General features: G+C 42.0%; 1 protein-coding gene across 3 annotated transcripts in view; it reads left to right on the forward strand.

Moving 5' to 3' along the window:
- GAD2 (glutamate decarboxylase 2) overlaps positions 1-17,074 on the forward strand; it is a 41,859-nt gene extending 24,785 nt beyond the window's left edge. For all 3 annotated transcript variants that reach the window (XM_064444828.1, XM_064444829.1, XM_064444831.1), the window contains 8 exons: positions 1,561-1,615; positions 3,026-3,142; positions 4,271-4,335; positions 8,164-8,242; positions 9,965-10,114; positions 11,922-12,029; positions 13,747-13,836; positions 14,477-17,074. In XM_064444828.1, coding sequence (XP_064300898.1) covers positions 1,561-1,615; positions 3,026-3,142; positions 4,271-4,335; positions 8,164-8,242; positions 9,965-10,114; positions 11,922-12,029; positions 13,747-13,836; positions 14,477-14,650 — 838 coding nt within the window. In that variant the 3' untranslated portion in view covers positions 14,651-17,074. The remainder of the gene's footprint in view (positions 1-1,560; positions 1,616-3,025; positions 3,143-4,270; positions 4,336-8,163; positions 8,243-9,964; positions 10,115-11,921; positions 12,030-13,746; positions 13,837-14,476) is intronic.
- The last annotated feature ends 7,630 nt before the right edge of the window (positions 17,075-24,704 follow it).

Here is a 24,704-nt window from a genome sequence, read left to right on the forward strand (position 1 = left end):
ACAATTCTGTGAGTTTTTTTATGAAAAAGTAACACCAAAACTCATGGTTTTATGTTACACTGAAACTGCTATTTTGAGCTTTAGTGAAGGGGTTTTTTTTATAGCAATAGGAAACAGTGCTTTAGTGATAAAAAAAATGCATATATATACTAAAACCTGAAAAAGTCCTTCAAAGTACATATACATATTAAAAAATGTAAATGGACACTTAAATCCAGTGAAAAGTTTATTCCTGTCATGTGGGCAGCTGTCGTGTTTGTATTACTGTTATGCACCCTCTTGTTAGCTAGTCTTGCTTGTTGCTAAAGCAAAGAAAAAACCTTAATATTCAATATCAGCACTGTTTTACCTTGTGCCTAATGCATTTACAGGATTTCATAAATTAGCCTTCAAGCCTTATACTGCTGAGTCTGAATCTCATGTGCATGGTTCGTACTAAATGGGTTGCAAATACAGTGTACAGTCAATACAAAGGGCCTGACAGTGCATTTAATGAGTCCAGACTGGTAGCTTCTTCTCATATCCTGCTTCAAGCAAAAGCGAACATGTAGTGCAACAAACTGTGGAATATTCATCCTGAAATGAGTTCATTGCTTTAATGGAAACACAGAAACAACTGCGTACACCAGAGCTGAGTCGCACTGCTCAAGGCCATGCGGCTCAGCTGGCGTTTTTTTGTGCCTGCTGAAAGGGGACCTTGGGGCTTGGCACCCAGCGAGCTTCTTGGGACCCTGTGCTGAGCCTCTCCCTCAGAGCTTGGAGCATATTCCCAGGGCTATAAAGGCAAACAGGACCAGGAGGCTCCATGGAGCAGCATCAGTCTTTAATGAAGGTAGCCACAATATAACTCCTCACAGTTACCATCACCATATTGATGCAAACTGGCTGACAAAACAATTAAGGTTCTGGTCCCCTCTACACAAAAAGGATGTGGACAGGCTGGAAGGGGTCCAGAGAAGGGCCACCAAGATGATCAAAGGACTGGGACGCCTGCCATACGAGGCTAGGCTGGGAGAACTGGGTGTGTTCAGCCTTGAGAAAAGGAGGCTTAGAGGGGATCTCATCACCATGTACCAGTACTTAAGGGGCAGCTACAACGAAGATGGAGACTCCCTTTTTACATGGAGTCACATGGAGAGGACAAGGGGGAATGGACACAAATTGCTCTTGGGGAGATTCCGATTGGACACCAGAGGAAAATTTTTCAGTGAGGACAGTCAGCCACTGGAATAATCTCCCCAGGGAAGTGGTTGACTCGGCCATGTTGGACACCTTCAAGAGTTGTCTGGACAGGGTGCTGGGCCATCTTGTCTAGACTGCGCTCTTCCTAGAAAGGTTGGACTAGATGATCCCTGAGGTCCCTTCCAACCTGGGTTTCTGTGATTCTGTGAGGTAAAAACTCAGACTAACGGTCAGAGTCTTTCTGTGCTCTTCAATGCCGCATAAGCCTTGTGTAAAAAAGTCACTTTGTTCCTTATTTGGGTTTCCTATTAAGTGAAGAAGTAACAGCAAGAGCTGATTTCAAGATCAAATTTCTAATGTAACTCTCTCTTGCTCCAGAGGAAAAATGATCCCATCAGATCTTGAAAGAAGAATCCTTGAAGCTAAACAAAAAGTAAGTTTACTAGCTTTTCTGCTTCCAGAAAAAAAAAAAAAAAAGGATGATACAGCTAGTTGTTTTGCTTTCCATAGTAAAACAACATAGGCTTGCCCATTAACTTTTGATTTATTTCTCAGCAATGTAGCCTGGCAATTAGTGAAGCAAGAGTTGCCAAGGAAATAGATTTAGAGCTACTTTATAATCTCCATGAGCTATTTGGCTTTTTTTATGTGTTCCTCTGCATAACACCCTCCTTTTTTATATTATCAGCCTATGATGCAGTTTCTCAGCTGAAAATTGGCAAAAACAGAGCAATCATTTGGCTAATTGTATGTATTTTAATGTGTTGAATTTAATGTATTCCTCAGAGTCACCAAAACAATGGAAGATAAACTAGAATCCACACGTCTCTAAAAATGCACTACTTCTGTATGTGTTCATTAATAGAAGCTAGAATTAAAACAATGGATTAAAGTATGCAATGAACTTAGCTCTGTGCCTTCAACATTTATGTAAATATCATAAGAAACACAGCCTTCAAAGCTCATTAATAACACAAATCTTCATTAAAAGCTTACTTCGACTAAGAAAAGCAATGTAGTAGATAAAAATGAAAGGCAACATGGCAACAGAGTACCACCCAAACCTACTGACCATGTATTTCACTTTGCAGAGGGAGGTTTAGACCCTTTTGGTAGTTCATAACCCAGCTCTGCAAAAAATGTAGCCACTCTTTACCTTTGTTGCTCTGAGTACTGCTTATGAAATCAGCAGAACTACAAATTAATTTAAAATGAAACACTGCTATAAGTTATGGCATGTGACGGACAGTGAGTGCTTTTCTGTGAGGCAGAGGATATCCAAGAGGTGGTCCCTGGCCTCCGTGGAGATTGCTGTCTCCCCACTCTGCACGAGGGAAGGGGCTGGAGGTGAGCCCTACGCCTCCCCTGTGCCTTGCCCCCAGGAGACACCCCCAGACAAGATGCTCCCACTGACAGGACTGGGCCACCACACATTCAGACACTCAGTGGGATAATTTTCGTACAGCCCAGGGCACAGTCCACCAGAGATATTTCTTGTACAGTGGCCCCTGGGTGAGGTGTGTTTTCGATGCAACATCATGCAGAGTGGACATTTTTGTTTCGGGCAGGTGGCGTGGAGCAGAATTGTTCTTCTGAGCCCATACCTGTCTCATGCATCCTAATAAATGGAGGATGCTGATTTGGAAGTTTGCTGCCACCTTAAGGTAGAAACTATAATATCACTAGCATTTAAACTAAGAGAAAACCAGTGTCCTGTAGCAGGGATGTCGTCTAGAAGACCCTTCTGGGCTCACTGTGGAGGCAGCACAAGAGGAGTCAGGGCTGCTGCAGGCTCAGGAGGCTGCAGCACCCTGACCTTGAATACCTCTGTGCTTTCTTGCAGGGATTTGTTCCTTTCCTGGTGAGTGCCACAGCTGGAACAACAGTGTACGGGGCATTTGATCCTCTCATAGCTATTGCAGACATTTGCAAGAAATACAAAATCTGGATGCATGTGGATGTAAGTATCATCTGATGTGGGGGGCTGGATTACAAGGTGTATTGGCATTAATTTATTCATTTTGGACAGTCTCATCTTCTACAAAACCCACTATATTTGGTTCCTGTAATTAAGTCTAACATCCAAGCGCTGACTTACCACTCATCTGAAAGTCTCAGGTCAGGGGGACGTTTTAGGAGCTGTGACGGTGCGGTACTTTTAGCAACTGGGACACTTAAGATGACCTAGTTTGAGTGCTTTTGCCTTCAGCTTTCTCTCTAAATGCCATTAGTACAAGAAATGCATAAGAACCATACTAAGCACTGGCTCAGCTTCTGCAGCAGCTGCAGAATAAACACATAAGGAAAAGGCTACATTTGTCTGGAATAATGTACCACAAATTGCTGAACAGGTTAATGCAAAAGCTAGAGAAAATTAGCAGATTGGCTACTTTTTAAGTTTATCTGGGCTCTTGCCAATACATCTTTCCAAAGGATCATCTTTCAGCCCCAGAATGGCTTTTGTGTCAGTTTTGCAAATCCTTTCCCCTTCTGGGCTTGGTAACTGAATTACTGTAGGGCTGGGTATCTTGCTTGTGGATTACTGTGTCAGCCAAAATCACTCAAATTCAAAGGAAGAATTTGTATTTACCTTAAACCTACTTCTCAGTCATGTGAAATGCCTGCTTGTCCCAGATCTCTGTGAGCAAAAGCAAATGAGTAGGGGGCAAGTAGTAGTGATCTGAAATAGGATGAAAACTCACCAGTGCAGCTAAGATCCCAGTCTGGTTTGTTATCATCACTTAGTCACTAAAGGAGAAAAGGCAGCTGACCCAGGAGCAGCTCTGCAAGCCATTAATTACAGCGTGGGGCAGCCCAATGTGTCAGTGTCAGAGGACGTAGCAAGGGAGAGGTTATCATACGATAAGGATTGGCACTCACATTATGGGCTATAAACCACTGCTTCCAAGCTACTGGAAGAAAATCGCTAGTACATCTATTGCCTCAGGCCCCATCTGCCCAGTCATTTGGGAATGTGCCATATCAGCAAGAAGAAAGAAAGGGGCCCAAACTGATCTGAACGCACAGATGTCATCGTGGAGAAGCGCAGAGTTCTCTTCTCATTAAGATAATGTGTCTTGCCTTCTAGGGAGCATGGGGTGGTGGGCTTCTGATGTCAAGAAAACACAAATGGAAGTTAAACGGCGTTGAAAGGTATGATTTATTAATTAAACACATGTATTAAATACATTTTAACACACTTGTGATTACCATAGCAATGTCTATAAATAAAAATTGATGTTATTGCCAAGATACAGTATGTAGAAATTTGGCAAACTGTCCTTCCAGTTGAAGTGGCATTGCGGAGTGTCTTTGTTCAATGCTACAGTAGCGTGGCCCTTTGTTTTGTAGTACAAACAGCAGACATCTCTTGTTTGCATTTTCGTTCCTTCCAGCATACGTTTGCAGCTCCAGAGTGGTTTCTGCAGCATCCACTGATTCAGTGTCCAACACGAAGTAGCAGTTGCATTCCTCTAAGAAGTGAATCTTGGAGGTCTTGCATTCTGAAGTCTTAAGTATGAAAGGTGGATGCACCTGCAGTTTGGGCAGGTGTCCTGGCACTCACTGATCACTCCTCTGTCACTTCTGGAGAGAATATCCCCTTCCAGGCTGTGTTAATGACATCTCAGTAAATCTGTGCCTGGATATACACAGTTGTGGTCATGAGCTCATGATCATTGCACATATGACAGATGAACATAAGTGATACCAGTCCAGTTCAGAATCTGGAAAGACTGAACTTAAACTTACAGTTGCTTATTCAGAAACTTTTAGTTAAGCTGTAGAACTCCTTGCCATAAAATGTTAAGATTTACCTGCATTCAAGGGAAGACAAAAAAAAACATTCAGGACTTCTGTGAGCCACAAATGACTGGGGGCTCAGAGAATATTTGGAGGAAGATCATATACGCTTGCCCTGTTTTGTATTCTTCCCAGGCACCTATTTAGGCCACTTGCTAGCAACAGTATACTGGGCTAGATGGAGGCGCTCTCACATTTGTGTATTTTCTGAAGCTCATACTGTTAGAGAGTAATTACTCCATTCCACCTTTTTTATCTCTAAATCCAATTGCTCTTCCTTGCTAATTAAAATTACAAACAGCTTCCTCATCCTGTTCCTGAAGATCAAGAGGATACCTTGATGATTCAGTTCCTTTCTCATACATCTCACATGCAAAATTTGGAAAGCAACCCGTGGTTCTATGAATTCAACTTAGTGCCTCCAGCACTCCAAATTTACATATTGTGTATTGAAAGGATATACATCCAAATATCCAGCAAGCTAGAAAAACCTACCCAGTTGCCTGTGAGGACTGAGTATGAAAAAGAGAGTTTGCCTCCCAAATCGCTGTCCAAGTTCTGCTGGAATGAGCGGTTCAGGCTGAATCTGGGTTGGAGAATTTTCCAAATAATATGCTTTAGATCCAGAACTCCACTGGATTTCAACTAGTGCTTCTATGAGCAACCTCTCCATATGTTTGGCAATTAATTAATTAAATTTGTCATTTCCAGTGCTGTTCCTCTGCTTGATGGACACACTGGCTCATTTCATTTTGTCCAGGTTTTGAATGTGGGTACCTTTAGAGGAGATTTACTAGACCCAACTTCTGTGGACATTCCTGTTTCATGGTAGATACTGGAGTACAACCCAGTTGTTATAGGTCTGGACAGAAGAGAACTGGAGCTGTTACTCATGTTTGATAAGGGAGAAAGGGACAAGGAGGGAGCATTAAATGGAGCACTCTGTGCTCTTGAGTACTCCCGTCATTCTGGTAACAGGCAGTCCAGCAAAGTTACTCCTGTCAAAGGCAGGAGTTGCAGGACCATCCTTATGGTACCCTTCAGTCCCCACATGGCAGATTTCAAGCTGCTCCAAGGTACCCTGAAGGAAGCAAGTCACCCGGTCTCTGGGGCAGATCAGTCTGGCCACCATCAGGAGTTTCGGTCTGGTGTCCCTCACCCAGAGGCTCAAGCAGGGGGTGACAGCTACATGAGAAAACCGTGTTTGCAGCAGAATGAGCACTCTCATACAGGGTCTGGGTATCCTTCCTGGGGCTGTGGTTGGTCAGTGAATGCATCTCAGTCTGTTTTTAACAATGGCTGAGGACCAAAATCTGCCAGTCTTGAATCTCTGCTGTCATCCATTTGAAACCTCTAAATGAAAATTTTTCCTCTTTTTTTTCCTTGTCTTGTGACCCACAGCCAAAAAATCTCATAGGTGCTTAGTGCTCAGTTATTTGGGCAAATGTGGGATACTTTAAAAAACATCTCTGGGTCCATGTAGGTTTTTTCCTTTACTGCTTGTCTCAGTCAGCAATTTCTTCATGCACGTACTGATGGCTGAAGCTCAGAATAACTGATAACAAATGAAAAATGGTGGATTTTTATTTTACATAATTAATTTTTTGCTGTATGCAATTGGGATGCAATTGGAGAAATAAATGACCTTAGGGTAAATTGAATGTTTTAGGCAGATAATTAACAGCTGGCTGTTGTCAGTAAATAATCCTTTTGCTTGAGAAAACCCATACCGCTACTATTACCTAGAAGTCTTTTAAAGAATTTCTGCCTGATTCTGCGTAGGCACAGATAAAAAATAAGAAGTATCACATCAAAGGAAATTCATAGACCTGAATGCATGTTCAGAATCATTAGTTTTGGTGTTGCAATCAGATGACTGACTCTGAGCTGATTAAAAGCTGCCAAATACTCGAAAAGCCAAGCCAAGTGTCCAGATGTTGCCTGTGGAAGACTGTTCCCTACAGATTTTGCTTCAGACACTTGCACAGCCCCATTCAAATAGCAAGGAAGAAAGCACAGAAGTGCTGCCCAGTGTCCATGTGGATTTTGGAGTTGCTTGCTTTGAAGGAGTGAAAGCAATTTGGCAGGAAGTGATAAGGACATGCATAAACCTACAAAGGAAAATACTCCCAGATTCCAACAGACTCATCTCTGTTCACATAAATGTCACCTGCAAGTGTGTCCTGGGTCCTTTAAGTTTTCACATGCCCCAATTGACTGATTTACACCATCAAAACTCAAATCACGGCACTACACAAAATCCTGTGCACTATGCACAGGATGCCAAATAGGATGCAAAGGTATACATCTATCAGCTAATCATCATATGTAATAATAGTAATTAACAAATAGCCAGTCAAGCATAACACAAAATTAAAATAATAAACAACTGGACAGTCTTCCATTCAGCCCTTGCCACAGTCCCAAATGTCTCTAAGATGTATCTAATCTGTGACACAACCCTGTTTGGTCACAAGATCTGGCTGACAGTTATTTTCGCAGTGAATGTATCCTGAAGGGAGGCAGGATCAGGCTGTTTTGTGGAAGGGTGGATCAATTCTATGTTTATTACTACGGTAATTTTGGACCCAGTCCTTCAGTTGTGTGAGTTACTGTAGACAAGCTAAAGTTAAGGAGCTATGAAAATTTACCATCAACAGAGCAATGAGAAAAATTACTTTTTCCAAGTTACTCAGAGACTTAGAGATACCCAGAAGTATATAAAGGAATTTTCAAAAATGCCTGAGTGTGCTTTACTAAAATCTTACCAAAACTGGAATCAGTGGGAGGGAATATACTAGTTTGCCAGCTTCCTATCTCCATCATCGATCAGCTGTGCAATTTTAGAAAGTTCACCAGTCGGATGGGTGTTCTTAGGACGTTTGCCCTGTGTTTATGAAATATAGATGACTCCCCAGAAAGTTTAATACTGATTAAGTTTAGTGGATAGAGCCCTTATCCCACGGTAAGTTGCCAGAATTGTCATCCAAAAACCAACTAGAGTGGATTAGGTCCCTTATGAAGGCATTACTTTTCTACTATCTCCCATGATTATTTTCAGCTTTGCTTGCTCAGGAAAACATGCACATTACTACGTATTCATTATTAGTATTACTAAATGTCTCCATGGTTTCACCACCATAGTACAATGTCTGAGTTTCATGTTGTTTGCTGTCCCAGGGCCAATTCAGTGACCTGGAACCCTCACAAGATGATGGGTGTCCCGCTGCAGTGTTCAGCCCTGCTAGTAAGAGAAGAGGTATGTCCTAATATACTCACTTCTCTGAGCTTTTCTGACATTTTACTTCTGAAAATACTAGATGTTTTCTTCGTAACTGTGTCATAGCTAATATTTGCTAATGTGATGAGGTTTATAAAAGAAAATGAGAAGTAGACCTCTAGTTACGTGCTCAGGCTGTGACTGCAAAAGGAATTAAAGCAGCTGTCTAGCAGAAATGATAGATCCAATTAATGGCAATGTCTCTACAGAGCTTTGTGGCTTTCCCTGCAAAATGTCCATAGTTAAGTTGTGGGTGCACAGCTGTGTAACCCCACTAGTTTCTGTGTAGTATAAAACTAACTGTAGTCAAACTCTAGTCCTTTTAGGATGAATGGGATGGTATACATGCAGCATGACATTTGGTCCAAAATCTGGCCATCATTACACTTTCTAGAGTTTTATGATAGATATTTCAGCCCAGCTCTCATCCATATATCCACTTCGGGGCACAAGGAAATAAATAGGAAAGACTAAGTTCACTTGGAATAAAAAGTAGACATTTCATTTAGTACTAGAATTTGAATTACCCTTCAAGCCTGTAATTTTCATATAACCAGCAGTTACTGGAACAGCTGCTCTACAGCCACCACTTACTAGACCAGCTATCAAAAACCTGGTTGCTGCTTCGCTAACAGCTGTACAACAGATTGTATACAAAGCGATTTGCACTTAGGAAGAGAGAAGCTGGCTTCTACTTGCCCTCTGGGTCAGTCCCCCAAGACAAATCCGGCCTGGTTGAAGTCAATACCATCCTTGACCTCTAGTGAGAACAGGTGGCTCAGATTAGGAGAAAGTAAATTTTTTTTCCTTCTCATTTTACTATCTCAGTTTTGAGTTACACATAAAGATTAAACTTGATGATAAACAGCCATGTTTTGATTCTTCTTGGACTGGAAATTGCAGTTTTAGGCAACAGCCCTAAGATATACCTTAAACTTCGTTGAGGACTTAACTAGAGCCAGAACATGACTGTCTGCATTTCACTTAAAAAGCTGAAAAGGAAACCTCATGCTTTCATGAGCCAGTTTTCTTCACCTTGTTGGCTTCTGGCCCTCCCACAAAGCTGCCTCTCAAAATGGTATCTTGCAACCCAGAAATAGCTCTAGCTGGCTTTTTAAAAGCCATATGCTCTTCTCTCTGTTCAAAGCTTTCTATACCACTTAAGCATCCAGTCTGCAGCTTAGGGATCTGCAGAAAAGAACTGTGCCTACAAAGAAAGAAAACAATGAAAAATAGAATTTTAGAGACCAAAGCAGTTAGAAAAGTGGTGTGATTTTAGTTAAATTAGTCATGAAATTGACTTGGTCTGACTCAACCAGAAAAAAAAGCCTTCCAAGGAAAGAAGGAAAAGGAACCAGAACAAGAAATAAAAAGCAAGATCCAAAAATGAATTTATGCATAATGATGATAGGAAGCACAATGGCCAGCTTTTTTATTTTAAAAATGCCTTGGCTCTGGGAGCAGATTACACATTGCTGGCTCAGGTACCAAGTCATCCTGGGCACCAAATGGGATATGGAAAACTTGGTCAACTGAGCAACCAAGTCTGGTTTTGTCCTTATTTTTGTTTTAATCTTCCTTTTTCACTTGGACACATATTCCACTGCATTAGGGTGTTTGTGATTTTTTGCCCAAAGCAACCCTCAAAACAGTAGTCGCGTTTGTGCCAACATCACTTTTTTGTGTCTTTGTTTCTATAAGGGATTGATGCAGAGTTGCAATCAAATGCATGCTTCCTACCTCTTTCAACAAGACAAGCACTACGACCTGTCTTATGACACGGGAGACAAGGCTTTGCAGTGTGGACGGCATGTTGATGTCTTCAAGCTATGGCTGATGTGGAGGGCAAAGGTAGGCCTGCCTGCAGTATATTTTGTTTCTGTTAAAATAATGCACACCAGATACAGGGTTTTTTTCTGTAATCATCATTGTAGAGAATATCTGACCTGAATTTCCCATATATAACATGAAAGAAATAACATTATTATTTTCTGGGGTTTTTATACTTTTAACAATTAGCTTCAAAGCAGCACACATGATTTTGAAACTTGAACTCTATGGCTTTGCATAGCATTTGTTTTGTGTAACTGTAGGCGTCTTACAGCATAAATCGTATACTTAAGAATGTTGTTACGAAGATTTCTGGAAATAAAAAGATGTTTTAATGACATTCAGAAATTAAACATGGCAAATCAGGACTGGAATACCTGTTTTCATTGCATGCAGTAGATATGAAGTCATCTTTTGAAGTAGAGGAAAACTCATCAAAATCTGTTCTCTGGGAAATCCGAAAACACCGTCTCTAATGATTAATTCATCTGTATTTGTAGAATGTTGCTAAATAAGTTCTTCCATCTATTTATTCCATCTACTATGTCAGTTTGCCTCAGGTTTGCTCAGGGGAGATGACATCACTGTTTTTATTTCCAGAAAACCTTAAAGATCCTCATGTGCTTCATTAAAACTCTGAAAACAATTCTGAGACAGACATCAAATGTAGCTGGAGGTGTGGGAGTCTGTAAAGGAGGATGCAAGTTTCTGCAGTCACAATAGCTGTTTTGCTAACTGGGATCTCCAGAGCAGCAGGCAATTTTAGCCACATGTCTTTAACTCCAAGCCGTTCTCCCAGGGCTTCCCAGGTTCTCCCAGCCGTTCTTCCCTGTTTTGAAACCTCTGTACACAGAAGGAAAATGACAGGGGCTTTCAAGTCAGTTCTGCACTGCCAGAACAGATACAGCAGGGAGATGCATCCATTACTCAGAGACATTTCTTCTTCTAAACCCCATTTTTTCAACATGCCTTGTGCTGCTTTTTCTCTTCTCACACTCCACTTATAATATTAACATTACAAAATAGGATGTGTGTTTCTTAAACAGTGTATATATTCCAGCTGTTTATTCCCCTTCCTCCCTCATAAAGCTGGATCCTTTGTTTATGGCATCACAGCTGCTGATTGCAGGAACAATTATGATGTCACAGAGAGACGATTATGACTTCTGCCAGAGAAGAAAAAGCAGGATTTGCTGCAGCTCTCAGAAACACAGCTTCTGAGTTTATATGGTGTCAATTAAAAAAGAAGAGAGAAAAACACTACAGAGGCAGGGCAGCATCTGAACAAAATGTGCATTTTTGCAGGCATCAGGCTGGGCTCTAAAAGCGTATCTGCCCATTCTGTGTTTACTAAAAAAGAAAAATTATTCTTGTAAAAGCCCCCAGAACATCACATCTGGGAAATTAAAATCCCCTATTCTCAAAATAGCAGAGACTCCCCATGTCTGGAACTCAACACCTTCTAGAGGCGCCCCTCTGTGCCAGCCCAGGCTGTCCAAAACTGTACTCAGCCTCTCTGCAAAATCTACCAGTTTAGGGCACCCTTCATCAGAGGTGTCAGCAATATTTTGTTGACAACCAAGCTAGTACCCGGTGCTTATTTTGCAGAGGTGGCTATGAGGGAGTCAGTGGCAAGAGCTAGAGACAAATGAGCTCTGCCTAGCAAAGTGTCCTTCATCTCATAGAATCAGATCCTTAATCTGTCTCACAGTGTCTTCTGAGAGGTGACTTGGGCTGGTGCTTTGGCGAAGTGCTGCATGGTCTTTTTGCTGTTTCAGTTCACAGACCAGATAGTCACGTAACTTTTTTTCTCCCTCTGTCTCTAAAGGGAACCACAGGATTTGAAGCACAAATTGATAAGTGCTTGGAACTTGCAGAATACCTATACAACAAAATAAAGAACAGAGAAGGGTATGAAATGGTATTTGATGGAAAGGTAGGTACTGCAACTTCTTTTTCCCAGCTGGTCAACAGCACTCGCCTTAGTCACCATTGGGATACTACCAACAGGTCAAGCCAAACAACAGCAGTGACAGAAAGCAGTGTCCCTTGTAACAAAACCTGTTGTTGTGCCAGTATCTCTCTTCCTCATAGGATCCAGGGACAAGGGAGATGAGGCAACTGTGTGTAAGATTTCAGTTTGCTCAGCTTCACCCCACTGAAACTGAACACTCCCACTGAAACTAAACACTGGCATCTCAGGCTAACACAGCACACACACAATTAGAACCAGCTCTTTAAGTTACAAAAACAAGTTGCAGTTTCCTAATAGCAGGAAATACAGTGCCCCACACAACTCTGAAAGGCCAGTTGTGCAAAGCACTTCCGTTAGCATCCGCAGGTGGGCAGTCACAGGGGACCTCAGGTGACCCAGGGCTGTCTGCACTGCAGTCCCTGCTGCAATGCGGTGCACTACAGCAAAGTAGGGGCTGGTGTTGCTCAGGAGCCCAGCTGGCTCATGTGGCAGCAGTGACACCACCGTGTGAGGTGAAAGTATCTCTAGGCATGTTGCTTCTGTTGAGGGAGTCTAGCTGAGACGGGACCCTGGGTGCCAGGTGCTCAGGTGCAGCCTGGGTTGTGTGACTGTACCTCTGAACTGCACCAGACTGTCCTATGTTTGGCCAGGTCTTTGTGGGCAACCCTCTCCAGCTCTGGTGGCCTGGTAGAGACCTCTGTTACAAAGTTGACTGGTGTTTTGCCTGTAAAAGGGAAAAAAAAATATCTCATTTTAGCTTTTTTCCTCCTACTTGTGATGGTTTTTGCTCTCTGTACTTGCCCTGGAAGGTTTTGTCTCTCAGAACATTGCTCCCTGACAGTGATCACTTAGTGCATGCCTAGGTGATCTGCAACACAAGGATAAACGTCACCAGGTTTCTTCAGAGATCACAGGCTCATACCCGCATGCCACTACGTGATGTATTTCCTGCACCTTGCACATCATCAGTGAATTTGGTCCACTGGGTCTGATGATGAGTAAAGTAACCAGCAGCAATAGGAGTTGCTGTAACTCACACATTGAGCATCCATCAGAGGAATGTATCAAGGCAGGCAACTGTTGGGAGATTGCAAAAAGACACAAAATGTTGACTGGTTCTTACTTTACCCCTTTCTGCTTGATGCTCCCATATAAGTTGAACCAGCTAAGATGCTGTGGGGTATCCATATTAATACGGCAGCTAGCTGAATCAGACTGAGAATAAATTTCATTCAATGTCAGAAAATCTTAGACGATCTTACATACCGCCTGTGACTCCTGTTTACAGAACCAGATTTAATATTATTCGGTCACGTAATAAAAGTAAATGACGTGGTCCTCACCTCTGAATTTTCTGTGACAGACTCTTGCCTTAGCCACACAATCCCTTCAGCCTCTGGAGGAGACAGCACCTACAAAATATAGATGCCTCTCAGTATGGGATAAATATATTTGCCTAGCTGGATGACGTGTTTCTGCATCTGACACCCTGGGAATAAATTGTCTAAAATTATCTTTTCTGCATTAATAATGATGATGACTCTCAGTGGACCATAATAATGAGAACCATTGACTACTGTCAAAATGTGATGTATGAGAGGGAGGAAAGGCATGAACTTAATTGCAACTGAGATATTATGAGCATTTCTTACGGTGTAAACCATTATTCTGTGTTTAGCCTCAGCACACAAACGTCTGCTTCTGGTATATACCTCCCAGCTTGCGCAGTATGGAAGACAACGAAGAAAGAATGAGCCGCCTTATGAAGGTAAGCGGCATCCTGTAGTGAACAGTGAAATCCCTGCAAGCAGACAGTCCTCGCAATGATCTCCCAGGGCACAGGGTAAAGTCACCTCACAACATTCCGGCAAATGACACCTCCATGGTCATTTTACTGCAGGCTAGGCTGGCACCACCTTACTCTGGTCTCCAAGTCTGGTAATCCCTGGGTTTGCCTGGTCTCTAGAGTACTAATCTGAACTCTGTGTATATTTACTGGAGTTGCTGTAGACTGCAGTTGCTACACCCAACATACTCTGGTATATGAAAAGAAGATGGAAAATGATTATAACGATATGTTTTGAGCGCTACAAAAAACAGATTATGCGTGACTGTCAGCAACACTGAGAAAGCAGGGGGCGAAAATCCACCAGTGATTTTTAAGAACAGGACAAAGAACCCAATGGAGGTTAACTTTTTTATCAGTATTGGATGTAATTTCATTTTAACTGCTTCCTGTAGCTTTTCATCTTTTTTAAAGGAAGAAAACATATTCTGTGTTTTGTTATTAGAATAATAATGATTAGGATGATGGTAATAATGAAAATAATTAAAATAGTGATAATCATTTTAACGATGATGATAATAATAATCATGATCATCATCCCCTGCTTTTTGTTACATTACAGGTGGCCCCAGTGATAAAAGCCAGGATGATGGAGTATGGAACAACCATGGTGAGCTATCAGCCCCTGGGAGACAAAGTGAACTTCTTCCGGATGGTCATCTCGAACCCTGCAGCAACTCACCAAGACATTGATTTCCTGATTGATGAAATAGAACGCCTGGGACAAGATTTATAATAATCAGGTGTGAAAATCTATTCCTGGACCTCTAAGTAGACAATTACGTTGTCACAAACTGTGCGAATGTATTTGTAGTTTGTTCCAAAGTAAATCTATTTCTATATTGTGGCGTTGGAGTAGAGTACAGTTTAAAATCAAGAAACATGGCTCCTTTAAAGTCCTTTCCTGAGTTTTAGAATACCTCCTTAATAATTAGCCGCACAAAAAGCTGCATTGAACAAATGAGGAAGAACAGAAGATACTTAAAATTTTATCCCCAATTTTAACACAGCGACTACTTTAAATTAAAAGCGATCAGACTGAATGATGCCAGATTTGCCCAAAATGATGACAAAATCAAGTTGAGGGAAGTGGGAGGGGGTGGTGAGAAGCAGAGTATACAAGATGGATGTTTAAAAGTGAAAGTATTTTGCCGTTTTCGTATTATTAGAACAGAATTTCTAATTTACCTGTAGCAGCATTTCAAATGTATCTAAATAGGTATAGTTTTACAAAAGGAAATATATATATTAAAAAAATCCTATTTTGTAAACTATATATTTTTATTTTATATGGGTTATAAAACTGCAAGGACAGAAGCTGAAAATTAACTAGGATTCTTTTTCTTTTGATGGAGGTGCCTCAAATATTTATGACTGCTTATTTTAAAATATAAGCCCACATATTACATTCTTAAGAGGTACCGGTACCTCATTTCTCCATGTCATGTGGATTGTACATCTCCGGGGTTGATGACTGGAAAACCTCAAGAGTACTGCAGCTCTTGAAACCACTTAATAAGATCAATTACAGTACAACAATAGGATGCCATTATTCCTAATTGTTTCCCACTTGGCCGAACTAAGCAGACGCACAATCAATCTACAGTGCTAACCAAGACTGAAATAAGGTTGTATTTGGATGGTTTCTGTGTTCTGTGGTAAAAAAGCCTATCAAAAAAAAAAAAAGTCACATGTTTGAATAAATGCTTATCTCGTAACCATTTCTGCTATGAGCAGTCTGAAACTACATTGAAAATCAAAATTGACTGAAATTCTTACTAAGGCAATAGCGTGAAACCTCACAGCTACATTAAGGGATAAACACTTCTTACAGATGTACAGGTCTGCAAGACAAGGCCTAAATTAAATGTGACTGTAACTTGAGTGACAGGCAGGAATGGGGTCTAATTAACAAACTGCTTTGTCAAAGGTTTCTCCCAGTGCTGGACTCCATCCTTGTCTGCAGCAGAAAAAATTGACATAAGGCTACATCTGCCTAAAACAGCCCATGCAGAGCCTCACAGCCTTTAGAGACCATGGACACAGCCTTGCAAAATTAATGTGCTGCCATAATTCCTTAACATTAGAGGTGACTCTGGCATGGAAACTGAAATTTATGCTCTTTCCCCCCAACATCTGGAAGTGTTGGAAAGAGTTCTGCATCTCGGGCCTGTCTACTTATAACCCTACTAGAGTTTTGGTTTTAACTTTGCCTAAATGGCCAACTTGTGTTTGTAAAGCAATATTGTTTTGCTGTCTCTAAAATACTTGAAGGGAAAAAAAAAAAAGAAGTGCAATGTGGTTTTAATTAATTTCATCTAAAATAGATAAATGGAGTATTGATTCAATGTAATATCATGAGGACATGAAGTAAGAGGAAATAAATTGTGTCTGTAATTGTGTTGCCTTTATTATATTGATAGTACTGTTTTGTCACCTCAGATTGAGGCTGTGCACTTTAGATTTGAACTGTACGATGTTGCAAATCAACATGTGTTGCTGTATAAGCTTGTACAATATATTATTGATATGTCATTATTTGTGTGGTAGTAGTATTGACTCTTGATATTGTAAGAACTGAATTCACACCAGTCCCTCTACTATATTTTTGCTTGGTATTAGCCTCTCCTCATCAGCTTTTGGGCAGACCTCTCACCTCACCTCAGTGGATTTCCGTTGCTACCTGTGATGCATATAGTGTTGCAAGTCAAGCTATAGAGGAAAACCAATTCTATCAGGAAGGACTTCTATGTGACCTTTGCTAAACATGTCAAAATCAGCAGACTAGTCACTGAAATACTGAATAGAGCAGCAAATTATATTCTTTTTTCTTGCTGGGAAAAAGGCAAGCAAAGAGCGTAAGAAGTAAAAATAGTACAGGGACAATGTTGAAGGTGATCAGTAGCCTGGTTACATCTTGCATGTGCAATTCTGTTTTAAAGTGCTAAGTGCAATGCTAAGTGCAGACGACGTATTTATTAGCTGTATGTGCCAATCCAAGATTTACATTCAGTGTTCCAAGAGAACCATCATTTTTTTTTTCCACATTACTGTACTTATTGCAGCCAGGAAAGAGCAGCATAGCAACCTGTTCTTGTGTTTGACCAAAGTATCTTATCTGTGGTGTCGCTCTAAATCCAAATAAAAGTGTAAAACGTGACTCTGGGTCTTTTCATTAGCGGCACCGATGGGCACTCTGAGCGTTTATCACTTGTGCCATTTCAGAGCAAGGCCCCAATAAAGAGAATGTTTAATTGTAACTTTCTGTGTCTCCTGCTGGATTTTTTCGTTCTCTTAATTATTGTAACATAAAAATCCCAATTCCATCACCAGATCCTTTTTGAGGTGATACTCAGCACCAGCATACAAGTGTAAATCTGCCATCTGGCATTCTTTTACCTTACCTTTACAAGAAAGATTTAGTTCCTCCATTCTCCTCAGACAGGCTCAACAATTTTTTATGTTTTGTTTTGTCTTTTTATTCCACGAGCACTTATGCCCAAATTAACCGTAGACTCTAATCAGCCTCCAGCACAGCAGTGAAAGCAGTCAGGGCACTTTCCAGGACAACAGAAACAACAATTTTAAAAGGCCATGAAATAAAAAACAACGGATACAAAAATTAGGATTTTAATCCTCATGCCTCCCCTGGCCCAGGGCCTCATTCTTCCAAAATCTGCCACCTGCCTGTTCTGGTTTCCATCCACCCTCTGAAGTGCTGCCCAGCCTGATGTCAGCAGCAAAGAAAACAATTGCCATGAAAGCAGCACCAGTCAGAAAGCATCCCCCGAAATGAGATTTTCTGTATCATTTCCTAAGTCTGCAGCAGAATTTGAGATTAATGCCTATGCAAAGTACGGGGGCAGAGCCCAGCTAGGAGCTCTGTAGGGAAAAAAATACAAAGACTGAGAAGATGTGGGGATAAGATACCATCCTTGCCTCCACAAAGCTTTTCGTTTGGCACTGGGAGAGGGAGCACTGGGTTTGTATTTTTGAGTACTAGTCCCACAGAAGTGCATGAAGCTTGGACTTTGCTGTAAACCAGTTGCACCCTGAGCTGCATGGAGTCTCCCTGAGAGATGGGGGACTAGAACGGATTTGCCTGACCATGTTAAGCACAGAGCCCTGGCTGTGCTCAGGGAAGGTAGAATAAAATTGCCAAGCGTGAAGGAATGCAGGCGGCAGCCTAAGCACCCACTCTTTACAAAGGCTGGTTCCTTTGGTGTTCTCCTGTGAGAAAAGCTCTGGCTTGCTATTTCTCTGTTCCTTACCATAAAACCCACAAAAGAGCACTCTGGAAGAGGAGAGGACCTGTTTCCTTGCGGCAGCATACCAGCACAGCAATCCCATGTCTGCAGCTGGCAGGTTCCCGTGCTGCCATGCGGTAATATAAAGCTCCCAGGAGCTGTTGCCTGTTGCCCCCACAGGACACTTCTGTCTTTCCCCATTTCCCCACTGTGCTGCTTCTGCTTCTCCGCACCAGTCCCCTGCTCCACCTTTTTAGGGCTCTCTCTTCCCTCTGGCCCTTTTCTCACAACATGTATGTGAGCATCCTAACCATCTTCATAACTTTATGGGACTTTTTTTTTTTTTTAAGATATTAAGGTTCCTTTGAATTGCGGCCTAGAAATTCAATTAAAACTCCACTACAATGAGACTGGGATCCTCAATGCAAGAAGTGGCTGTTCTTTATCCTGGAGTGGTTCTGGTCCAAGCTAACTGCATGAGAGGCGCAGTATCAATGGGTGACCCCATCCTGGAGCCAGTCTGCAGCAAAAAGAGGCAGAGCGCCAAGGAAAAGCCATGCAGGGAGGCCTCAAAACCTGCCTGGAGCCGTCCTAATTGACTCACGTTCACAGTCCACTGACTGTGTTTAGTGCTCTTGATAAAGTGTTTTGTAGTTCATTTCTTAAACCTGGGTTTAATAGAATATGGCTTAGTAAAGCTTAGATAAACCATGTTCTGTGAAGCGCAGACTGGCTGAACGAGCAAACCTAACAGTGCTTGTTATATGACCTCATGCAGCTTTGACATACTGGCACATGATATCCTCTTGGGTTTATTCTGTGGTGCATAATTTCATCCAGAGAGACACTTTTTCCACTACTGAAAATATCTATTCTTCCCTGAATGGATGCTGTGTCAGGAAATCAACAAAGTGCAAAACTGCATGTCAACAAAATACAGCAGAATATTTTACTGATGATGCCTATGTGCTATGAGGAACTGGGAAAAAAATTGACCCATTGAAACAGCTATTCCCATCCAGTGCCAGCAGAACTGCAGACTGAGAACTGTGTCTGCACCAAAAGCCACATCTCAAATTATAGCAATACTGTGGGGTTTTTCTGTGGTTCTGTGGTTGACTATTATTACTGGGGGGGGGGGGGGGGCACAAACACTGGTGCATGATTTTGAAGTCCACAGCTATAAAGAACAGCAAGACAATATATAAAAGAGATTTCTTGACATGATGTTTGCCTCAGTACTCAATAGCTACTGGGAGGGGGCTAATGCAGAAACAGCAGTGTAGGTGGGCTCTCCTGCAGCTCTTGCAAATCCTCGGCCCTGGAGCCATGCTGGTCAGAGGGCAGGAGAGGCTGAGGGGCAAATGAGAGGCAAGACAAAGCCCAGCTGGCGTGATAACACAAGATGGACCACCCAAGGACATGGCTGATAAGGTGGTTGGGTCTCAACATTTTTGGCTACTTGTGAATGCTGCTTACTCTTCTGCACATGGGCTCCAGGAGGGACCCAGAGAGAGAAGCCCTCACCTACCCAAAACACCACAGCGCCAAGGGAGGTAAGTTTAAATATCAAGTTAGTTGCATTAAACTCATGTTCCAGCATGGCTAAGGAAGGAACAAAGCAAGACAGAGCTCAAGGAAATGTAAATCTTTTATCTGACTTAGCCAGGCTCACTGCCAAGTAGAAAATCATTCTAGGTAGAAAGCCACAGGATACTGTCTTTAATGTGCTGTCTTAGACTTACAGTGTCTGAACTATCATCTTTCTACCTGAGCAGCCTTACTAAAGGGAGTACTTCAGCCGTTAAGGGAAAGGCAAGTACTGCAGCTGGAGGAATTACAGACCTGACTTTGCTCTTCACTGAGAAGACAGAATGGTTGCAGGTCATGGCACTGTTCATTACAGCAGTGAAGGATGCAAGTTATAGATTTTATACTGGAGAAGAAATTGGGTCTGAGATTAGAGTCAGAGGAAAAGGACCGCATACCTCTTTTTGTATTATAATAAAAGCCAATGTATGTTGCTGCTGAAATTTTTGCATTACCAAGAAAGATGAAAAAAATCTGTTTTATAAATTCACATTGCATGAACAGGACAAAGGCTATTTTCTCAGGTCATTGAAAAGTCACAGGTCAAGAAAGGATGGAAACCTCCCACTACTCTGCACCTCTGTTCCTGTGCATGTTCTCACTCCAGCTGATGCCTGGTGCCAAGTCTTCCAAAGACATTCAGATACCTAACTTCCATGAAGTGAACCCAGATTGCTTAATCCCAGTCCTCTAGGCTACTCACTTTTAGCCTGTGACCCATAAACCCCTATGGAAAATTTCCCAGAGGTCTGTGACTGGTAACTGGGAAGAACAAGTTCATGTATTGCTCTGCAGTATGTGACATTTCTGAAGGGGTCCTCACCATCCATAGAAAGATTTTAGAAGCTAACGAGTCAAAAGAGCTTGAAAACCACACAACTAGGCAACATTTCTTTCTAAAACACTTCATTTTGCATTACAGGTAACACAGCCTAGCGTACTACTGGCATCTGATCTGCAATGACCACTACAGTCATACAAGATTTTAATTATATAGCAGCCAACAGATATGCTCTGCACAACAAACATTAAACTAATATGCTGGACAGGGAGTATAAGAGTAAGTATACATAATTTGCCCCATTGCCCCAGATACTTTTATTATTTTATATAATCCTGTATCAGTAAATTTGTATTTTCCCATACTTCTGCAATGCCTACATGATGGACTTCTATTTTTCTACCCATCCTCCTCTGTCCTGGTAATGAAAGCGGTCTGGAAGAAAGAACAGATGTTTGGGACTTGATGTAAACATGCTTTTGCTGCTCTGAGAAACTAAAAGGAAATGGCTTGTTTTAAAATAGCTGCAGACTGCAGCTTTTTAAAGACAGTCTATAAAGAGCAATGAGGCAGTGTGGTTGAGGACTGCACACATGCTGGGACTGACCAGCAAAGCTCCCCAGGTGCTCCTGTGCTGAGGGGCAATGCCCACTACGGGAAGCAACTCCACAGCAGTCCCTGCCAAACAATTTACCCTGCTAAAGCTAATCCAACTAATTTCCCTATTCAGATGAATCAGTGCTGTTGGTATTACATTGGCAAACAGCTGATGCCCAAGCCTCATAGCAGTAAAAGCTATAACAGTGTCTGCTCAAGATCTGAAAGCATGGAAGAGACTTGGTACACAGAGCTTGTCTCAGGTCTTTGTCTCACATGATGATTTTTCTCTTTCACCAGTCTTTCCTTCTGATCAGGAGAGTCTGTGGAAATAAAATATGAAGGTTTCAGGCAATTCTCTGTTTGGATTAATCTTTCAGTGACCTTAACGTGACTTTAATTCAGAGCTGCTCTGTTTGCTTTCACCAGTTGCCAGATGCATGACTTCCACCAGCATGTTTGATAAATCCTCTTGGCTGCAGAAAGGTCAAAGAAACCAGGGCAGCACCTCTGCACAGTGCCTGTGAAGAGGATTCCCAGAGACTGGGCCAATAAAGCTGTCCTTCCTGGGGGAGCTGGGATAGTACACTTTCCTTCTGCAGCAGACACTGAGGTCCCACATGGGAGCAGGACAGATCTAGGTGAGTTATGACTCACCTACAACAGATTTATTTCCACATACCTTCCCCATCCCTTATTCTATGGCTATGGCTCCTGCACCAACAGTTTGGGCAGCTACTCCAGACCAGCCTATCTATATTAAATTTGGGAGATTAAGAATGTATTAACTGGGATACTAATGAGACTTGGAGAGGATGATATTAATAAAATGCAGAGTGCCTTAAGAAAGCTCTTACTACTCAACAAGATTCATGACAGTTCTGAACAGACACTTCAATAGAAATTTTTAGACTGCAAGATTATCATTGGGTTACTCTCTGTAATAACTTAGGATAAAAATATAATCATTTCCTGTTTGCAGTGTACAGATCCAATAAGCTGCCTCAGGAATTACTATCCAACAGGCAAATGATAAATGGCAGGGTTATGAAATAGTGCAAGCGCCTCCATGCCTCACTCTGTCCTTTTTCCTTCAATAAAAAGAGGTGTTTTCCATGCTTAACCAAACAGAGATCTGTCTATTTACATTTCACATTTACTAAAATTTCAGTAGATGTCAGCAGTGGAAAGAAATGATCACGTTAAAGTGAAATACAAAATACGTATGATTAACGGTAGTGCTCAAAAATGTCTGTTGATGCACACACTTTACTTAGTGCCTGGTTTGTGCATAATATGGTTCAATTTGAGCTGATTCATTTCTCCCTTTGCCATCTCTCTTAATTCACAATGTCATGTTTTTATGAGCTGGTGCTGCAGGAGAATCTACAAGCAAAGCACGTATTGTTGATAAGATACCGACAGCCCAAGGGGTATACACAGATCATCTCACTACTTTGCCACTGCTTCTGAAACAGTCTGCCTTTTATTTAGCACTGCAATAGACTTTGTCTTCTACAGATGACAATTTGCAATCACTTTTCTCCTTTTCCTCAGCTAGTTCAGCTACAGTCATTATGGAAAAAGAGATTAAAATAATCAAACTCAAAATACCTTCTAGTGATTGGATCTGGTTGTGGATGCCTCAGTTGCAATGCAGCTGAAATTACTGATGTCTTACAGTTCTTGAAAGCAATTTTCTTGCAGTAACTCTGGTAGGAATCTCAAATAAATTGTCGCTATTGATCACTAGCCTTCATATTTCCCACACAGGAAGCCTGTCTCTTTGTCCACATTGTAAGCAGCCTCGCTTGCTCCCAGGCTCGTTTTCAGAATGAACCAACTAATCCTCTTCTAAGGGAAACTGGGCACATTTGACAGGATACATCATCACAGAGTCTGATCCAAGCAGCCACCATAGACGCAGACTGCACCAAGTTGCACTTCTGCACCACAGGGGACGTTGCAATTTCAAAAATACTCCTACTCTTTCTCAGGTGTGCAAACAATACCCTAGTGCCATGCATAAAGACATCATTCTGCAGGCTGTAACAGAGCCCTCTCAGAACTCACAAAATCATAGAGTCATTTTGGTTAAAAAAAGACATTTAAGATCATTGAGTGCAACTGTAAACCTAACACTGACAAGTCCTCCACTAAACCATGTCCCTAAGTGCCACATCTGCACATCTTCCAGGATGTGTTGAAAAAGTAATAATTATGCCTCAGGATTACCCCATGGTCCCCAAAGAGACCTGGTGAGAGTGCTGTGCAAGGTGGATGTGGGAAACAGGCTGGCCTTCAACAGGGTGGATACAAATCAGCCCAGCCAGCCAGCCCAGGGTGTCTTTTGGGTCAGTCCACAGTGGTACGAGAAAGAGAGTGACAGTACCAATGTGTTAAATGAAGCTGAGCGCTCTCCTGCTCCAGACGAACACCTTGTAGTAGGGGTTAGGACATGCCAGGATATCTTTATTTGAGTATATCTGATAAGGCACTACAGTAAGATGGTGAGTGGTTTAATTTTTTCTATGGCTGTCTTGGAGCTGACAGGAAGGAGATACTCAGAAACAGGGAGTGACTTGCCCTCATGGGTGGCAATGGCCTCTCTGTAGGGCTCTCACTGACAGCACATCTGCTATGAGACTGCTGTGCTGCTGCTCAAGGGAGTCCTCAAGGGTAGCTGGCAAACAGCTGTTCTCCATTACCCGGCATGTGAATATTTAGAGCAGAGCAGAAGGGACATGATTTTGGAGCAATGCTGTAAGTAGCTCTTTTCTCTGTACTTTCCCGTTTTCTAGCCCAAGATGCTCTCTGCTCCCCTTGTTCTTGGAAGAGGGAGATAATGCTACCCAACACTTCTCACCCCTGAGAAAACTCACCCTGTGACAGGACCTTTGCTCATGCATAGCATGAGCCAGGCTCTCCTGCCGCAATTGCAGCACCCCTACTTGTCTAGCCAGCAAGGACTCCAGAAGTTTGTTTCTGTGTTGTCTTTTGCACCTTCTGGAGGAAGATGAATGTATAGAGTCATTGGCTCCAGGATTTAGCTCAGTGCTGTAAAATAATCAAATTACAACTGCGTTCTTAGCTGCCTTATACAGTAAGTCTCGGTGAGGAGGCAAAGACCTCTGATGTTGCTTCAGCTGATATAACCCTACCTCGAGGTCCTACTGTCCACAGTAGTTCTGTAAGCAGAAATTTAAAAAATTTCTCGTGGATCCTCATTTCTGGCCATCCATCCCTAGTTTCAATGCCCAGGACCATACACGAGCTGTTGGCTGTTGTTGTCCATCATCCTTTGCTGCATTACTACATAGCCATTGAATATGAACTAGCTCCACGTTGATTCTCATGAAGGATTGCCACAGGAACAGCAACAACCAGCAGACAAAATAGGCTGAAGATCAAGAAAGGTTCACAGAGGAGGAGGTCTCCCCTTTCATTCAGTGGTTCGGACCTTCCAAAATAACACCATGAAGTCTCAGGCTGAAACTCTAATTTTTGTCTAATGAGACCTGAATCCACACTAGCACACTCCAGTAAAGTATTCATTGGTGCTTACAGGGGCAAGA

The sequence above is a fragment of the Phalacrocorax carbo genome, chromosome 2 (assembly GCF_963921805.1).
Source record: "Phalacrocorax carbo chromosome 2, bPhaCar2.1, whole genome shotgun sequence".
NCBI lineage: Eukaryota > Metazoa > Chordata > Aves > Suliformes > Phalacrocoracidae > Phalacrocorax > Phalacrocorax carbo.